Source organism: Mytilus galloprovincialis, chromosome 1 (assembly GCF_965363235.1).
Source record: "Mytilus galloprovincialis chromosome 1, xbMytGall1.hap1.1, whole genome shotgun sequence".
Taxonomy (NCBI): domain Eukaryota; kingdom Metazoa; phylum Mollusca; class Bivalvia; order Mytilida; family Mytilidae; genus Mytilus; species Mytilus galloprovincialis.
The window spans coordinates 125,763,439-125,781,603 of NC_134838.1; the positions used below are offsets into that span (position 1 = coordinate 125,763,439).

Consider the following 18,165-nt stretch of genomic DNA (forward strand, 5'->3'; position numbering starts at 1 on the left):
TCAAATGGTCTACATTAAGGTCCAAAGGGTCCAAAATTAAACTAAGTTTGATTTTAACAAAAATTAAATTCTTGGGCTTATTTGATATGCTTTATCTAAATATGTACTTTGATTTTTGATTATGGGCCCAGTTTTCAAGTTGGTCCAAATCAGGATTCCATATCAAGTATTGTGCAATAGCAAGAAATTTTCAATTGCACAGTATTGCACAATAGCAAGAAATATCTAATTGCACAATATTGTGCAATATCAATTAATTTTCAATTGGAGTTATCTTTCTTTGTATAGAATAGAAGTTGATAATATATGTTGGAAATTTGCCAGACATGACTATGATGTCATTTTCTATTTTTATTTGCCAATAACTTTATGTAAATAACTTCATTGGAAATTTGCCAATATAAAATGTTGCTGATGAAGCTTTTTTTCCTTATCTTATCTAAAATGTTTTTAGATAATGTATGTTGGACATTTGCCAGACATGACTATGATGTCATTTTCTATTTTTATTTGCCAATAACTTTATGTAAATAACTTCATTGGAAATTTGCCAATATAAAATGTTGCTGATGAAGTTTTTTTTATTGTTTTATACAATAAACAATGTATATTCACTTTTACTACCAACCAATCTTTACCATTCAGTGATAACAAGCACTTTATTTTACATTTTAATATTTTATGATGTATTTAAAAGAGTAGTTATTGTTGCAAACTCCATTAGAAATTTGAATTGATATCAGTTTTGGAAAAAGGGAAACGGGGATGTGAAAAAAAAGGGGGGGGGGGGTTTAAATTTTTCTCATTTCAGATTTCATAAATAAAAAGAAAATTTCTTCAAACATTTTTTTGAGAGGATTAATATTCAACAGCATAGTGAATTGCTCAAAGGCAAAAAAAATATTTTAAGTTCATTAGACCACATTCATTCTGTGTCAGAAACCTATGCTGTGTCAACTATTTAATTTTAGATTTAAAAAGTTTGAAGAAGAAATCTTTAATTGATTTGTAAAATCTTGACATTTGTTTTGTGTAAAAAAAAACATGTAATGTCAAAAATTTGATCACAATCCAAATTCAGAGCTGTATCACGCTTGAATGTTTTGTCCATACTTGCCCCAAGTGTTCAGGGTTCGACCTCTGCGGTCGTATAAAGCTGTGCCCTGCGGAGCACCTGGTTTTTAATGATACAATACGTTATAAAGAACTGATAGAGGAATTAATTGTGGTCTGTGGCCACCACCCTGACCATCTACAGGATACACATCTACATCTAGCTGTAGTGAGTTATTTGGTATCTTTAATGGAGGTCCTCCAGATTTCTTCAATAAATCAATCCATAAAAAAAATCATTTCCATTCTTAAAAACTTAAATCTTGTGGGAAAATAATTTTTGCTGAAATGTAAGATAAATCATCTGCCTTCACAGAATGCATGAAACATTTTGTATGTTTATTAATTGGTAATTTTTATAAACTGACCAACTAATTACTTGATATGTTAAAAACAGTTTGAAAATTTTAATTGTTTTAACTTGTAGGAACTACAAAGTGAAGGAAATCTCAGACAAGCAGAACATCACTTTGTAGAAGGGGGAGACTGGAAGGCAGCAGTCAATATGTATCGATCACAGGATATGTGGGATGAATCTCATAGGGTGAGTTGTTAGGGAGTCTGTGTACAGATCACAGGATATGTGGGATGAATCTCATAGGGTGATTTGTTAGGGAATCAGTGTGTACAGATCACAGGATTGTGGGCTGAATCTCATAGGGTGAGTTGTTAGTGAGTCAGTTTGTTCAGATCACAGGATATGTGGGATGAATCTCATAGGGCGAGTTGTTAGGGAGTCAGTATGTACAGGTCACAGGATATGTGGGATGAATCTCATAGGGTGATTTGTTAGTGAGTCAGTGTGTACAGGTCACAGGATATGTGGGATGAATCTCACAGGGTGAGTTGTTAGGGAGTCAATATGTACAGGTGTAAGGATATGTGGGATGAATCTCATAGGGGGAGTTATTAGGGAGTCAGTGTGTACAGGTCACAGGATATGTGGGGTGAAATTCATAGGGTGATTTGTTAGAGAGTCGGGCTGTATAGATAACAGGATATGTGGGATAAATCTCACAGGGTGAGTTGTTAGGGAGTCAATATGTACAGGTCACAGGATATGTGGGATGAATCTCATGTGGTGATTTATAAGGGAGTCTGTGTTCAGATCACAGGATATGTGGGATGAATCTCATAGGGTGAGTTGTTAGAGAGTCTGTGTGTACAGATCACAGGATATGTTAGATGAATCTCATAGGGTAAATTGTAAGGGAGTCAGTGCATATAGATCCCAGGATATGTGTGATGAATCTCATAGGGTGGATTGTTAGTGAGTCAGTGTGTACAGATCACAGGAAGTATGGGATGAAGCTCATATGGTGAGTTGGAAGTGAGTCAGTGTGTATTGACTAGAGGAAATGTGGGATAAAGTTCATATGGTGAGTTGGTAGTAATTCAGTGTGTATAGATCACAGGATATGTGAGATGAATCTCAATGAGTCAGTGTGTATAGATCTTAGAATATATGGGAGGAAGCTCATAGAGTGAGTTGTTAGTGAGTCAGTGTGTTCAGATCACAGGATATGTAGGATGAATCTCATAGGGTGAGTTGTTAGAGAGTCAGTATGTACAGGTCACAGGATATGTGGGATGAATCTCATAGGGTAATTTGTTAGTGAGTCAGTGTGTACAGATAACAGGATATGTGGGATGAATTTCATAGTGTGTCTTTTTAGTGAGTCAGTGTGTACAGATCACATGATATGTGGGATGAATCTCATATGGTAATTTGTAAGGGAGTTGGTGTGTACAGATCACAGGATATGTGGGATGAATCTCATAGTGTGATTTGTTAGTGAGTCAGTGTGTACAGATCACAGGATATGTGGGATGAATCTCATATGGTGATTTGTAAGGGAGTCGGTGTGTACAGATCACAGGATATGTGGGATGAATCTCATAGGATGAGTTGTTAGTGAGTCCGTGTGTACAGATCACAGGATGTGTGGGATGAATCTCATAGGGTAAGTTGTAAGGGAGTCAGTGCAATTAGATCACAGGAATATGTGTGATGAATATTATAGGGTGAGTTGTTAGGGAGTCAGTGTATACAGATCACAGGATATGTGGGATGAATTTCATAGGGTGAGTTCTTAGTGAGTCAGTGTGTACAGGTCACAAGAAATATGGGATGAAGCTCATATGGTGAGTTGGAAGTGAGTCAGTGTGTATTGACTAGAGGAAATGTGGGATGAAGTTCATACTGTGAGTTGGTAGGAATTCAGTGTGTATAGATCACAGGATATGTGAGATGAATCTCAATGAGTCAGTGTGTATAGATCTTAGAATATATGGGAGGAAGCTCATAGAGTGAGTTGTAGTGAGTCAAGTGTGTAGATCACAGGATATGTAGGATGAAGCTCATAAGGTCAGTTGTAAGTGATGTATACAATGATAGATAATCATTGTTTGTTGCAAAGAGAAGCTTAACTCACAGGGATAATTATTCTATATATCCTAAACGTTTCACAACATAAACTCTAGAGTAGTTTAATATAATTGATACAACTTGCAAAACTGCTAAATCAGTGACTACTTATTGGATTAAGCAATTAAATTTTGCTGATAAAAACCTACAGTATGGGTAAGGTAGGGACATCTTTGTTTCCAAGTGTTTTGTTTATTTGTTAGGGGTTTGAAAGGACACTTGAGAAGCAACAACTGACAGATGTCCCATCAATGGACCAACAGAGGATTGTAGTAATCTTATCTTATTATTTGTTGTAGGTTGCTAAGAGTGCTGGTGGAGCAACAGCAGCCAAACAGGTGGCTTATCTATGGGCAAAGAGTCTGGGAGGAGATTCTGCTGTTAAACTTCTCAATAAGTTTGGATTGGTTGAAGCTGCTATTGATTATGCTAGTGAAAATTGGTAGGTCATATAAATTAAAATGATATTTATGCCTTGAAATTTGAATAAAAAAATTGTCTTAAGCTGACTTGCTGGCAATAACCAGATTATCTATTTTACCTCGTTGTTATTCCTAGACTATGAACTTTTGTTTTTTATTATGTGGCTTGACTAGCAACAAAGGTAAAATTAACTTGTTTTCTGTTGTATTTTCAGTGCATTTGAATTTGCCTTTGAACTTGCTCGCCTAGCAATGAAGAACAAGTTGCCTGATATCCACCTGAAATATGCCATGTATCTTGAAGATGAAGGAAAATTCCAGGAAGCTGAAGATGAGTTTATCAAGGCAGCTAAACCAAAAGAAGCTGTTCTCATGTAAGTTAGAAAACATATTAACTCCAGGCTCAAAATGTCTTAGAACATAATATTTTTATCTATCCATAAGTATGTTGGCCCATCATCACTTGTTATTGCATGGATAGCACCATATTTTGTTTATCCGATTACAAATTAGGAAGAAGTTTTCCACTGATCTAAACCTAGGAATAGTGTAATTAGCAGAAGAATCTGCAGTGTAGTGTGTAGTAAGATGATGTGGGGCAGGCATAGAAAAGTAGGTACTAAATTTGTGTAACTAACTCCTACAGTTTTCAACCAAGACCTTGAAACTTCACAAAAGGAAAATTGATTGCACATATGTTGAAGTTATGCACCAGCTATTATGGAATTGTTTCAGTTTGGTTTTTCTTTTTCTTTATTTTCCCAAACTTTTGCAAAATTTATGAAAGAAGGTACAAGTTTTTTTTTTAAATTTTCTTCCCCTTCATATATTTGCAATTACACTGTAAACATTCCAAATTGATAACTCACAAATATTGCAATCCAGGTTTTCTAGACATATATGGGTTGGGTAGAATATAAAGTTTGTACCTATTTGTGTGTTATCAATTCCCAAATGTATAGTTTTCAACCCAGATCTTTGAAACATCACAAAATTTGCAGTCCAGTACGGTTATTCATCTTCCACTATGGAGGTGTTTTAAAAGATTTTACCTCCTTTTTCAATTTAAATGTATTCTATATGGTACCACACTCTTTGTTTATAAAATTTAAAAAAATAGAGATCCAATTATACCTGTACATTTCACAATATTTTCTATATTAAATAGGTATGTTCACAACCAAGACTGGGATTCAGCTCAGAGGGTAGCAGAGAGTCATGATGCTGACTCAGTGTCTGATGTATTGGTCGGTCAGGCAAGGTTTGCTTTTGAAGAGAAGGAGTACGCCAAGGCTGAGTCATATTTACTGAGAGCACAGAGGCCTGAACTTGCTGTCAAATATTACAGAGTAAGTGAAGAGATAAGAGTTGAGTCTTAAACAGTATCTTGAATATTAATACAATAGTCCATTGGAGAGGGAAATGTCTATAACAATAGGTTGATTGGTTTATCATACAACATATTACAATGAAACACATAGGGTAATTAGCTATAAAAAGTAAACTACAGAACAAAAAAGATCTTAACATTGACTAATCTTTCATCAAAATATATATGACATTTGGATCACACCAGTTAGCTATAGACACATCTGGATAGAGATTTGTTTATCAAACAATGGGGTTCAAATTTGAAAATACAGTTGACTCTCATTATCTCGAAGTCAGCTTGACCAGAGAAATATTTCGAGATACACATAGTTCGACTCAAACGAAAACCGGAAGTTTGACAGAACAAGGGACACAACTCTTGCTTAGCTTGGTAAAGCTAAAATAAATCCGGGTGAATATGGGTAGGGGATCGATATTCTGGTATCAGATCGATGTATTTATATGTTATGGTCTTTCATTATTACAATAACATTATTTTTACTTATTCAATTGTTTCAGTTACATTTTTTCCATATGGCTTTTATCCAGGAGAGTAGTTTCCAATTGATAGTTTCGTTATTCAGGTCGTTTATAGTTGACAAAATTGTTTATTCTCGGATACAAGAGATTTTAGAAAATTTAGATTTCTCTTCATTTTGTTTTATCTCACTCTTTCTTTTCAAAAGAAAATACAACAAGATTAAATACGCTGATTGAGTAATTTTTAGGTGATCATCAACGGAAGTCATAATCCTTACTTTATACACACCCAAGCTCATTAGCGTAAATCACAATTAATTGTTCTGTAAACATTTTAAATACTTTTTCATGAACATTAACAACGTATCACTAATCATTTATAAAAATTCTATGAAAAATATTCTTAGGTAAACACTTGTTTAAATAGCATGTCATTAAATCAATACAGTGGTCAGTGACTGGAAATTTAATTACACGTGTATTGTCAGATTAACTCGTCAATCCATTTAAATCCCAGAGGTCATGTTTTGACATATGTGTATGAGTTTGAGATAAATAATGAATTTTGAATGCTTTTGTTAACTTTGGGATCGTAAATTTAGTTCGACTCAACCGAAATTTTGACTCATCCAATTTTGACTCATCAGGAGTCGAATTACATACATTTATATGGAACAAAGTTCGGGACCACATGAAAATTTCGACTTTTCCGAAATTTCAAGTCGACTGAGTTTGAGACAACGAGAGTTAACTGTAGATAATATGAAAAAATGTTTGAAAAATCCACCATGAAACTATAAGAATGTGGGAAAGATCTAACTTGTGATAATGAATGTGTGATTTTCTAAGTTTGTGATGAATCAATATGAATGTTATGATTATTGCAGGAATCTGGTATGTGGCAGGATGCTTTACGAGTGTGTAAAGAATATGTTCCACACAAATTACAACAACTACAGGATGAATATGACAGAGAGATGACATCCAACTCTACTAGGTAAAATAGTTCATCTGAATAATGTTTAGAAATTCTTATTTATTATGCAGGAGAGACAGGTCTGCATGAACATTATTGCTTTTAATTCCATTTTATACCATTTAAAAAGAAACACTAATCAACTTAGAAATTTTGATAACTTTTAACCAGAAACATCAAAAACATAAAAATATAAAATTTCCTGCGTTTTACTATTTTCTTATGATCAATTCTTCGTGTTATTTCATTTAATATTCAAATTTAGATGAATAGACAATTATTTACATTTTTTTTTCCTCCAGTGGATTAGAGGCAATGATACAACAGGCAAGAGAATGGGAATCATCTGGAGAATATGCCAGAGCAGTGGAGTGTTACATGAAGGTCACTCCTAAACTCACCAGTGATTTAACTGTTATGGAAAAATGTTGGATGAAGGTAAACTGTCATGCAATATCATACAATAGAATTTTAAGATTTGTGTCCAAATTTTTTTTTAATTTGATATTCCAATTTATGCAGAACAATGTTCAATATTAGGCATTAGTTAATTGATGTTACTACTATTCAGTCAGCTTTTGTAAAACTAAAAAACATCTAACCTGATTGAAAAGTAATTGATCAATAAAAAATCTTTCGAAAATAAAGCTTGAACTAGGGGGGGGGGCATGATAATAGAAATAAGTTCTGGAACCTTTATTTGATGATTGGATTTTGAAAATTTATACATTAAAGCTTCAAAAAGATCTAAGACAATTTATTCTACATTAAAGTGTCCTAACCTGGATTTAAATTAACCAAGAAATGATCATTTTGAATACTCTGCTTTTTTTTACTAGATTGCTTCTGTTTCAAAATTCATTACTTTTATAGTAGAATACGAAATTGAAATAATATTTATTTCTAAATGTATTTTATATCTATTTTCAGGCTGCAGAGATATCTATAAAATTCCTTGGAAATGAAAGAGCACAAGCTGTTGTAGAAAATGTCGCTCCGAAAATGGGAGAACATAGAAAGTTTAGCCAGGTAATAGCCCAATTCATTCGACTTTTATCATTATAGTGATTTGATCAATACTTTATTTAGAGTGTTAATAGATTGTTGTCTATACTTATAACAGAAATATCTTGCATCTAAAAAAAACATCAGAACAACGATTCCAAGAAGTTCTTTCTAAATATAACTATCTGTGTGTGTGTTATAGTAAATTTTTCAACATTGTTCTATCCCCGATTTTAGGCAGCAGAGTTATACCTTACAGTTGACCTGATTAAAGAGGCTATAGACATGTTTATTGTTGGAGAAGAATGGAACAAGGCCAAGAAGGTGGCAAAGGAATTAGAACCAAGGTAAGCATATCATTTCTGAAACGGAAAAATTTTCTTAAAAACTTTTGTGAAAGGTGCCTTACATTTACAAATATTAGCTTTATTGCCATAAGGCAGCTTTTAAGGTCTTTGTTAAATAATTTTCCTATAAAAATTTAAATATAGCTATTAATGTGCTAACAAAAGTTAAAATAAAACGTAAGAGATGTTAAAAAAACAAACAATGTACTTATGATATAAAAAAAGAAGATTTGGTATGATTGCCAATGAGACAACTGTCCACAAGAGACTAAAATGACACAGACATTTACAAATATAGGTCAACTTACGGCCTTCAACAATGAGCAAAGCCCATACCGCATAGTCAGTTATAAGAGGCCCTGATATGACAATGTAAAACAATGTAAAACAATTCAAACAAGAAAACCAACGGCCTTATTTATATAAAAAAAAAGAACGAAAAACAAATATGTAACACATAAACAAACGTCCACCACTGAATTACAGGCTCCTGACTTGGGACAGGCACATACATACATAATGTGGCGGGGTTTAACATGTTAGCAGGATTCCAACCCTCCCCCTAATCTGGGACAGTGGTACATCAGTACAACATAAGAACGAAGATACATGTTTATTGATAGCTATCTTAATGAACAGAATTGTTTTCTTGCAAATTGTGAAAAAGTTTGAACAGATAAGTCTGATATCGGAATAAATTAAATGTTTGAACTCTTTTCAGACTGTCAATTAATGAATGATTATGATTATATCTGTCAAAATATGGCAAAAAAATCTTACTTTTTATTATCTGAATTTTCCACTTGAGCAGTGTCCTATTACTTGTACTGTTAACACCTTTGTTCTGAAATCTAAACCCTTTTTGGATTAGAGATGTAAAACATGGACTTTTGCATCGTCTTTATCCTATTCCATGATAAGCTTTTGTTATGCATCTTTTAAAAACTTTACTTTGACATGTCTGATTTGTATATTTCACCAATGTAAGAAGTTTAAATTGTGATTCAAGCATGTCATATGCGTCAACACTGCGATTCTATTAGATCCATGAATGTAATGGCCATGTTTAATTTAGTAGCTACATATATTTGAAGATAGATTGTTTAATTACAGATTAGAACAGTATGTTGATGAGAGATACAAGAACCAATTGAAGGATCAAGGAAAGGCTGATGTGGTTAGTTCAATAATATCTTGTTAAATCTACATCACTTAGTCATGAAGATAAGATATAGCGAAAATGATAGAAATGTACCAGAAGGTGAAATGTTGATAATTATCTTTGTAATGTTGTATTTACAATGTGAGACAAGTAAAATAACAATCTTGTTATTACTTAATGCAGTAAATAAATTTTACAAAGATACCAGGATTAAAAATTTATATGCTAGACATATGTTTCTTCAACTATAGACCGTAGACTGATCAGTGTTGCTCACATAACATTTAAATAGGTCAAAATAAAGTATGTAGTTGAAGAGCATTGAGGATCCAAAATTCAAAATGATTTATAACCTCAAGTAAAATTCATTCGCATGAAGGCTGATTAAAAATAAACAATCAGCTGTAAGTCAAACTGAAAACAATAGTATAGTTTTAAGAGTTCTTCAATATACATATTGATGTGTTTCTTTTACAGCTTGCTAATGTAGATGTCGTTGGTGCATTAGATATGTATGTGGAGAAAGGGGAATGGGAGAAATGTCTGGAGACAGCTGCTAAACAGGTAATATCAGGGGAGAAATGTCAGGAAATATGAGGGGAAATAACTCAGGAAATATCCAATGTCATGGGGAAAATCCAGCAAGGCTAGAATTAATGTAGATGACTTGTTAAGAGAACGTAAGAATAGATAATGGGATAATGGCTGTGAAGAAAAGTCTAACAAATAAACTATTTAATCAGAAATTTGGTTGCTGATTTTGTCAGTGACAAATTTTATAAAACTTAACGAAAAATAATTACAACTTAAAAAAATGTTAAACACATTTCTGTTGAACCTAGGATAAAAGATTCCTTAATATCAACATGATATCATCAATTGTATTCATATATTGCCAAAATATTGTCGATTTATTAAAAATTCTGTTTTATAAATTTGCTGACTACAACTGAAGTTTTGACTGAAGTCATGACAATGGTTTTGTTGCTTAATCATAGTGTTCTAACAATCTTATATCTATTATAGCTCAGATCCTTAAAAAAAGTTTTTTCTCAGCAATTTTATACACACAAGTTTTCAAAATGCCTTAATACTTGCCTTTATGTTTATACTGATGTATACTTATTGTAGAATACCAAAGTTCTACACAAATATGCTGCTCTGTATGCCACTCACCTGATAAAGAACGGAGATAGTAGACAAGCTCTAGATGTGTATGTACGTTATGGAGCTCCACCATTCCAACAGGTATAGTCATGTGATATTGTTAACCTTATGTCAATCTCCATTCAACCAAACACAGCAAAATAGTATTGTACTAGTCAATGAATTTAAAATAGTATTCAGATTTTTTTAATGGTCATAACTATTAACAAAATTTTGTTAGATCAGGGACAAAACACAATAATAAAAAATATATGGCAACAGCAACACTTAACAATGCAGCAATGTCACATTCATGTTAATTTATCAATGAAATGCAGAAGTTATTTATGAAATAGAACAATATTGCAATGTTTAATGTGTGTAAAATATAAAAAAAAATATAACAGTTTATTGGACATAAACTTCAAATCGTTAACTTGTGTAAACTTAATCTTTTTTAAAACAAAGAATGTTATTTTTATTCTTAGAACTGCTATGTTTTCTTTATTTTCAGAATTTCAACATATACAAGAGGATATTTAGTGACATCATAAATTCCAGAGATTTAAACCGTCCAGAAGCTTACAAAATTTGGGCAGATCTTAGAGATGTGATGTTTGATCTGGTATGCTTTTATTTTCTTATGAAGATTCCTTTATTACTAACAAATAGTATGGATTGCAATGCAAAATAGAAAAGTCCTCCCAATATCAGATATAGTGAAAAAAATATATGTTTGTTTAGAGATAGTTACTTGCATAATGTTCTTATCTTTAAATATACCAATGTACCAATATATGGTACTTTCATCAGGTAATACTATATCTTGATTTAACAAATGTTACTTTATGATAAATATAGAATTCTTAGATAGCTTTAAGTGAACCTTGATATTTTTTAAAAGCTTTTATATAGTGTAGTTTATAACTGAGGCAGCTGTTTAACCCATGTCTATTAATAACACATATATTTCAGTGTGAAAACATGTCAAAGTCATCTGATGCTAACTCACCACCTCATCAGGAGTTTGAGTCAATGTTACTCATAGCACATTATTACGCCAACAGATCAGCAGCAATGGCCCAGAAATCTCTTGACTCTATAGCTGCTAAGTTATCTGTCTCACTACTCAGACATACAGATGTTATACCAGCAGACAAGGCTTTCTTTGAGGCAGGAATGATGGCTAGAGTAAGTCCTACAAATGTTTTATGTTTTTATAAACTTTTGGGTGAAATAACAGGAATATATTATGACTTCTGAAAGAATAAGATCTTTTTTTAATAATATTTTTGTTTGTCGTTGGGGAAAAACCCAGATTGAAGATATGTTCTTCCAATTTGTTTTCCATAGATGTTAGAGAAGATTTGTAACAAGATGTTTTTTGTAATTAACAAATGAACTGAGATTGTGACTCTTTAGGTATTGTTTCAAATATTAATCAAATTGATCTAAACAGAATAAATATTCATAAGTCCCATTAAACATCGAAATTGGTACTACTTCAAATAAAGAATTTAACTGTAAGGAGTATTTATAGATTTAGGATATACTGGTATATGTAAATTCAAAATTTATTTTAATGTATTTTTAATGGGAATAATGCGACTCTTAGAGTGTAGCAATATTAAGATCTTAACAATGATATTTGATGCATAAATGTAGCTTTTCCTGAAATCGCTCTAATGAGGCACATTTTTGCTCTTTCTTCAAAAATCCTTGCCTACAATTAATTTTGAGTTTACAATAGTGTACTGCTCTAGTCTTCAATGTTCTAGTTTAATTAAGTAATTGTATTTTCATTGTTGTGCTATATCATGTAATATCTATGTATTTTTTCAGGCACTAGGTTGGGAGAATATGGCATTTGTGTTCCTGAACAGATATCTAGATATATCAGAGGTAATCACCTTTTAATTATATTTTTATGTACAAAAGTATTCTCTTGTTTTTAATAAACAGTTTAACAATCTGTTTACCCACAAAATATAATAAATTTGTTGTTGAGATTAAAAAAAAAATTCCCATTTGTGTAATGAAGAATATTTCATATCAATAAAAACTATTAGGTTTTAACTACTTTTAATTGAAGAGGACTTAGTTCAATTCTATTTAATTAATACAATATTTGAATTACAGGCTATAGAAGAAGGATCATTAGATATGTTAGACCACAGTGATTTCCAGGATACAGATATACCATTTGAAATTCCACTGCCAGAGAAAGCTCATCTCACGGTACATTTATTTTTTTGACAATGGTACAAGTGATACTTTAAGCCTTTCTGTGATAAGATGTAGTGTATAGTGTTTTGAAAAAGATGAAATCTGTTTGATTTTACTATTATCTTTACCATTAGAAATAATGTCAATATATGAATGAAATATACTAGAGGAACATTCAAACTCGTCAGTCGAAAACATAGTGATGACACCATGGCTAAATAAGACCTACAAACAAACAATATTTATTCATATATTCTACAGCTATCAGCTGAATAAGATAATGTTTATATCATCGTGTACCGGGTTTTTCGAGCAGGATGTATGTTGACCCTTGAAAATGATTAGATAACACATATTTAGAATCTTTTTTAAAAGTATAAGATAATCCATGTTATATTATTTTCTGTATTCAGAGTCAGCAGCATGAGGAGGTAAAAGAATGGGTCCTGGCTGTTTCCATGGATCAGAAAGTTGAACAGATTCTACCTAGGGATGAAAGAAATTGTTACGAGGCATCCCTTTTAGCTCCAGATACTGGCGTTAGATCCTTACCATGTGTCATAACAGGTTAGTATGGACCTCTTAAAAGCTGATATATCAAATATGTTACTGCCAAAAGTCAGAAGATTTTTGCTTTTGTACATTGTAGCATAAGTTACTAGTAGTAGAGGCTTTATGGCAGGTTATTAATGCAAAGCACACATTTATAATAAATCTGTCCGAGCCTATGTATAAGCTAAAATTGGATAGCATGTCATAAAATTGTACACAGTATATGTACATTTTTACTAGAGTTAATCTAAACTGAGATTCCTTTTCTTTGCTTTTTAGCTCACCTGGCCTAAAAGGCCAAGTGAGCTTTTCTCATCACTTGGCGTCCGGCGTCGTCGTCCGGCGTCGTCGTTAACTTTTACAAAAATCTTCTCCTCTGAAACTACTGGGCCAAATTAAACCAAACTTGGCCACAATCATCATTGGGGTATCTAGTTTAAAAAATATGTCCAGTGACCCGGCCAACCATCCAAGATGGCCGCCATGGCTAAAAATAGAACATAGGGGTAAAATGCAGTTTTTGGCTTATAACTCAAAAACCAAAGCATTTAGAGCAAATCTGACATGAGGTTAAATTGTTAAACAGGTGAAGATCTATCTGCCCTGAAATTTTCAGATGAATCGGATAACCCGTTGTTGGGTTGCTGCCCCTGAATTAGTAATTTTAAGGAAATTTTGCTGTTTTTGGTTATTATCTTGAATATTATTATAGATAGAGATAAACTATAAACAGCAATAATGTTCAGCAAAGTAAGATTTACAAATAAGTCAACATGACTGAAATGGTCAGTTGACCCCTTTAGGAGTTATTGCCCTTTATAGTCAATTTTTAACCATTTTTCGTAAATCTTAGTAATCTTTTACAAAAATCTTCTCCTCTGAAACTACTGGGCCAAATTAAACCAAACTTGGCCACAATCATCATTGGGGTATCTAGTTTAAAAAATGTGTCCAGTGACCCGGCCAACCATCCAAGATGGCCGCCATGGCTAAAAATAGAACATTGGGTAAAATGCAGTTTTTGGCTTATAACTCAAAACCCAAAGTATTTAGAGCAATCTGACATGGGGTAAAATTGTTTATCAGGTCAACATTTATCTGCTCTGAAATTTTTAGATGAATCGCACAACCCGTTGTTGGGTTGCTGACCCTGAATTGTTAGTTTTAAGGAAATTTTGCTGTTTTTGGTCATTATCTTGAATATTATTATTGATAGAGATAAACTGTAAACAACAATAATGTTCAGCAAAGTAAGATTTACAAATAAGTCAACATGACCGAAATGGTCAATTGACCCCCTTAATAGGAGTTATTGTTCTTTATAGTCAATTTTTAACAATTTTCATAAAATTTGTAAATTTTTACTAACATTTTCCACTGAAACTAATGGGCCAAGTTCATTATAGATAGAGATAATTTTAAGCAGCAAGAATGTTCAGTAAAGTAAGATGTACAAACACATCACCATCACCAAAACACAATTTTGTCTTGAATCCATCTGCTTCCTTTAATATTCACATAGACCAAGGTGAGCGACACAGGCTCTTTAGAGCCTCTAGTTTATTTCCAGCATATTGTTTTTGCATACTTTAAAATTAGTGAAAAAAATCTATAAATATTTACTTTGTACTTCTAGGTTATCCAGTACTAAGAAACCAAATGGATTTCAAAACACCAGGACATGTAGCAAACAAAGATGACTGGAATAAATTCCTTATGGCAACAAAGGTAAACAAATATATATATAGTGTATAAAAATTAAAGTTGAACATTTATCAGATTGCCTAACCTAATTTTTTAACAAAGACTATTTGGTCTGTTTATGTTGTGATATCAGAATGTGTTACAGAGTTGAAAATAAAATGCATTATCAATTTATTTTATGTAATAAACTGTATGAATTTTTTCCTCCAAATTAAAAAAGAGTGTTTGTTTATATATATCTGCATTTGTAAAAAAAATCATATTCTTTTTAAAAAGTTACACCTACAAATGTACACTACTCCAACAAAAACTGAATCACAAACCAACTATTGTGGATTCATTTATTTTTGTGGGTACCAATTTTCAAGTATTGAGGAAAACATGCATTCTCATGGATATTTAATTTCATGGTTTTTCAAAAGTCTGCATACAATCATACAGCAAATTGGCAATTCGTTAAACATTTAAATTCATGATTTCCCTATTCCTAGGAAATCCAAGAAAATTGGTATCCAATAAAAATATTAATGAATCCACAGTATTTAAAATAAGATGTTCCACTGTATATTGATCATGTAATGTTATGATGTATTTTATTTTACAGGTTTCCCACAGTACAGAACTACAGGACGTATTGAAGTTTGTTGGAGCATGGTGTGGTGCTACACCTAATCCTAGTTATTCATTCCAATAGACAATACAAAACACATTAACTGGTTGTGATGATTAATTTATTTGTTATTAGTGTTATATGTTAAGAACTGTCCGTCCTAAAAATAAATACATTTTTATGATAAATACATGTGATATGGTTATGCTATTAAACAAAATTTATGTGAATGATCTTGTTTACTTTTTAATTAGATTTTTACTTGTTTTTGTATTTTATGAATACATTTTGTGTGCACATAACTCATTTAATCCTACTACACTTTGTGCCAAATCTCAGTCAGTTTGTTTAAATTAAAAAAATAAAGGAGGATTCTGATGTCCGCAGTGGATGTGATCAGTTTTACTGTCCAGTATTTTTTGTGATCCTGTCATCCTATGTAATTATTCCTACTTCTGTTTGGGTGTATTTTTCAAGAAAAAGCATTATTCACACACTGCCTTCAATAGCAAAGTCAACATAATTTATAGTCTGTGTCTTCCCATTTGTTTGTCCATCCATTCCTCATCAGGTGAAAGTGTTGGTTTAAGGTATCATAGAAATGTGAAAGTTGAAATGTAGCGTTGTGTTCAAATGTACAAATCTATGCTAGATTAACGTATAAAATCTTGAGCATTATAAAACATTGATGAGTATAACATGTTCTTTCTGTACTCAAACTTGCCATTATAACAGAAAAATAATAGGGTTGTTTGAATATCAATTGCTGACTGCTGGAATCGTTTAAAGAAAAGATGTGAACAGCCTTACAATGCATTGTGCTCACCTTGTGTACCTGAGTTCAAGGGTTAGAACCCAAGCTGTGTCAAACAAATGACTTTTGATATTTGCTGCTTATTAGCTAGATGCTTAGCATTACAGAATATGAGGTAAAACTGGTAACCTTAGAGTCCAATTAATGTTTCCTGGTAGGGGGACATGTATTTGAAAACTATCGCCTTTCCCAATTCAGGAGCCTCTGACCTTTGTTAGTCCTGTATTTTTTTTAAATTTTAGTTCTTTTATATGTTTTGGAGTTGATAGATAGAAGGAGATGTTATATGAGTGCCAATGAGACAACTCTCCATCCAAGTCACAATTTATAATAATTAACCATTATAGATCAAAATAGATCATCAACAGAAAGCCTTGGCTCACACCAAACAGCAAGCTATAAAGGGCCCCAAATATTACTGGCCTAAATCCATTAAAACAGGAAAACCAACAGTCTAATCTACATAAGAAACAAGATCACTTAGGAACCACATCAACATACATTAGTATAACATCCATTTTCACTGAAATAGTACACATTTTTATTTGGGGGGCCAGCTGAGGGTGGGGGATTTTTCCGCTGCATTGAAGATCCTTTGATGCCCTTTGACTGTTATCTGCTCTTTGGTTGGGTTGTTGCTTTTTGACATATTCCCCATTTCCATTCTTAACTTTATAGCACTTTAAAATCTAGCTCGAGTGTCAGCGAAGTATAAAAGCAAGGTTCATATTATTCATCTGTGGACTGTTTTCTTCATTTGACCTCTTCAGAAATTTAATTAGAAAATATAAATATCACAACAATGTGCTGAATATATAATTGAAGATAAAGTTTGTGAATCAAGATGTCCATAATGTAGCATTAGAGAGCTGAAAAAAAATAGCTCACAAGTCTGTGTACTGTAGAACATGTTGATGTGGATGCTAGATCATACATTCTGATTTAACCTATTTCATAAAATATTTGCATAAAAACTCTCAAAATGTACGTACTTTTATCATGTAACATACTTTCAACTTATAGATTGGGTAGAAAGCAAAGGTGTGACATAAATCACATGGGCTGTTGCATATCACCAAAAAGCAACACATATATGCCTGTATGAACAGTAAGTTCTGAAGTTGAAATAAACTAAAATAGTTACAAAAGAATCACTTGACCAGGGCCCTTACACTTCTGATTGACACATTGATATGGAGGTGTATTGATGAATTCTTCACTTACTGATTGCATGCACAAAGATCTTCATCATTAAGCTTTCTTTTCTAATCAATAATATATACAAAGAATTACTCACATAACTGAACACTGATTCAAGTAAAATTGACATTACAGATCATATTTTTATATAAAAAGGACATCACACAATGTAAAATTCAATCAGATGCTCCCTGGTGCCTGCACCACTCACCTAGATTTAATTTTGCTCTAGAAGCCACCAAAAAAGATTTTTCATAAGAACATATAGAACATGTCTGGCAGGTTTTGTGTTTTAATTAGCTCAATAGATCTTCAGTAGAAAATCTATGAAAATCTCACTCTTCTTGAAGAAGAACAAAACACAGTATCTCATTGTTGTTATGTAAACCTTGACTTCAGGTTGTGTTATTTGTAATTTTCTGATCAGATCTGCATCGAAGTAACAACACTCGTTAATAATATTCACAGCCACAGAGCATATTTGGCAAGTTTGATTTTATGTTGCTTGAGAAGGTCGTTAAAATCAGACCTTTCAAGCTTTGTAACTCTTATTTCCCCCCTGATGCCATATTCAACTTCATCTTGGTAAGTAACTTTGTTTTCATTTCA

The 18,165-nt window shown here is 32.4% G+C and overlaps 1 protein-coding gene across 1 annotated transcript in view; it reads left to right on the forward strand.

Annotated features, from left to right (window-relative positions):
- The window catches only part of LOC143057794 (intraflagellar transport protein 172 homolog), a 36,602-nt gene extending 20,830 nt beyond the window's left edge, over window positions 1-15,772 (forward strand). The window contains exons 30-47 of the mRNA XM_076231204.1: window positions 1,541-1,657; window positions 3,841-3,983; window positions 4,179-4,337; window positions 5,132-5,312; window positions 6,702-6,811; window positions 7,093-7,228; window positions 7,721-7,819; window positions 8,033-8,142; window positions 9,256-9,319; window positions 9,782-9,868; window positions 10,436-10,552; window positions 10,965-11,075; window positions 11,426-11,641; window positions 12,293-12,352; window positions 12,590-12,688; window positions 13,090-13,243; window positions 14,865-14,956; window positions 15,537-15,772. Coding sequence (XP_076087319.1) covers window positions 1,541-1,657; window positions 3,841-3,983; window positions 4,179-4,337; window positions 5,132-5,312; window positions 6,702-6,811; window positions 7,093-7,228; window positions 7,721-7,819; window positions 8,033-8,142; window positions 9,256-9,319; window positions 9,782-9,868; window positions 10,436-10,552; window positions 10,965-11,075; window positions 11,426-11,641; window positions 12,293-12,352; window positions 12,590-12,688; window positions 13,090-13,243; window positions 14,865-14,956; window positions 15,537-15,626 — 2,145 coding nt within the window. The 3' untranslated portion in view covers window positions 15,627-15,772. The remainder of the gene's footprint in view (window positions 1-1,540; window positions 1,658-3,840; window positions 3,984-4,178; window positions 4,338-5,131; window positions 5,313-6,701; window positions 6,812-7,092; window positions 7,229-7,720; window positions 7,820-8,032; window positions 8,143-9,255; window positions 9,320-9,781; window positions 9,869-10,435; window positions 10,553-10,964; window positions 11,076-11,425; window positions 11,642-12,292; window positions 12,353-12,589; window positions 12,689-13,089; window positions 13,244-14,864; window positions 14,957-15,536) is intronic.
- Window positions 15,773-18,165: the final 2,393 nt, after the last annotated feature.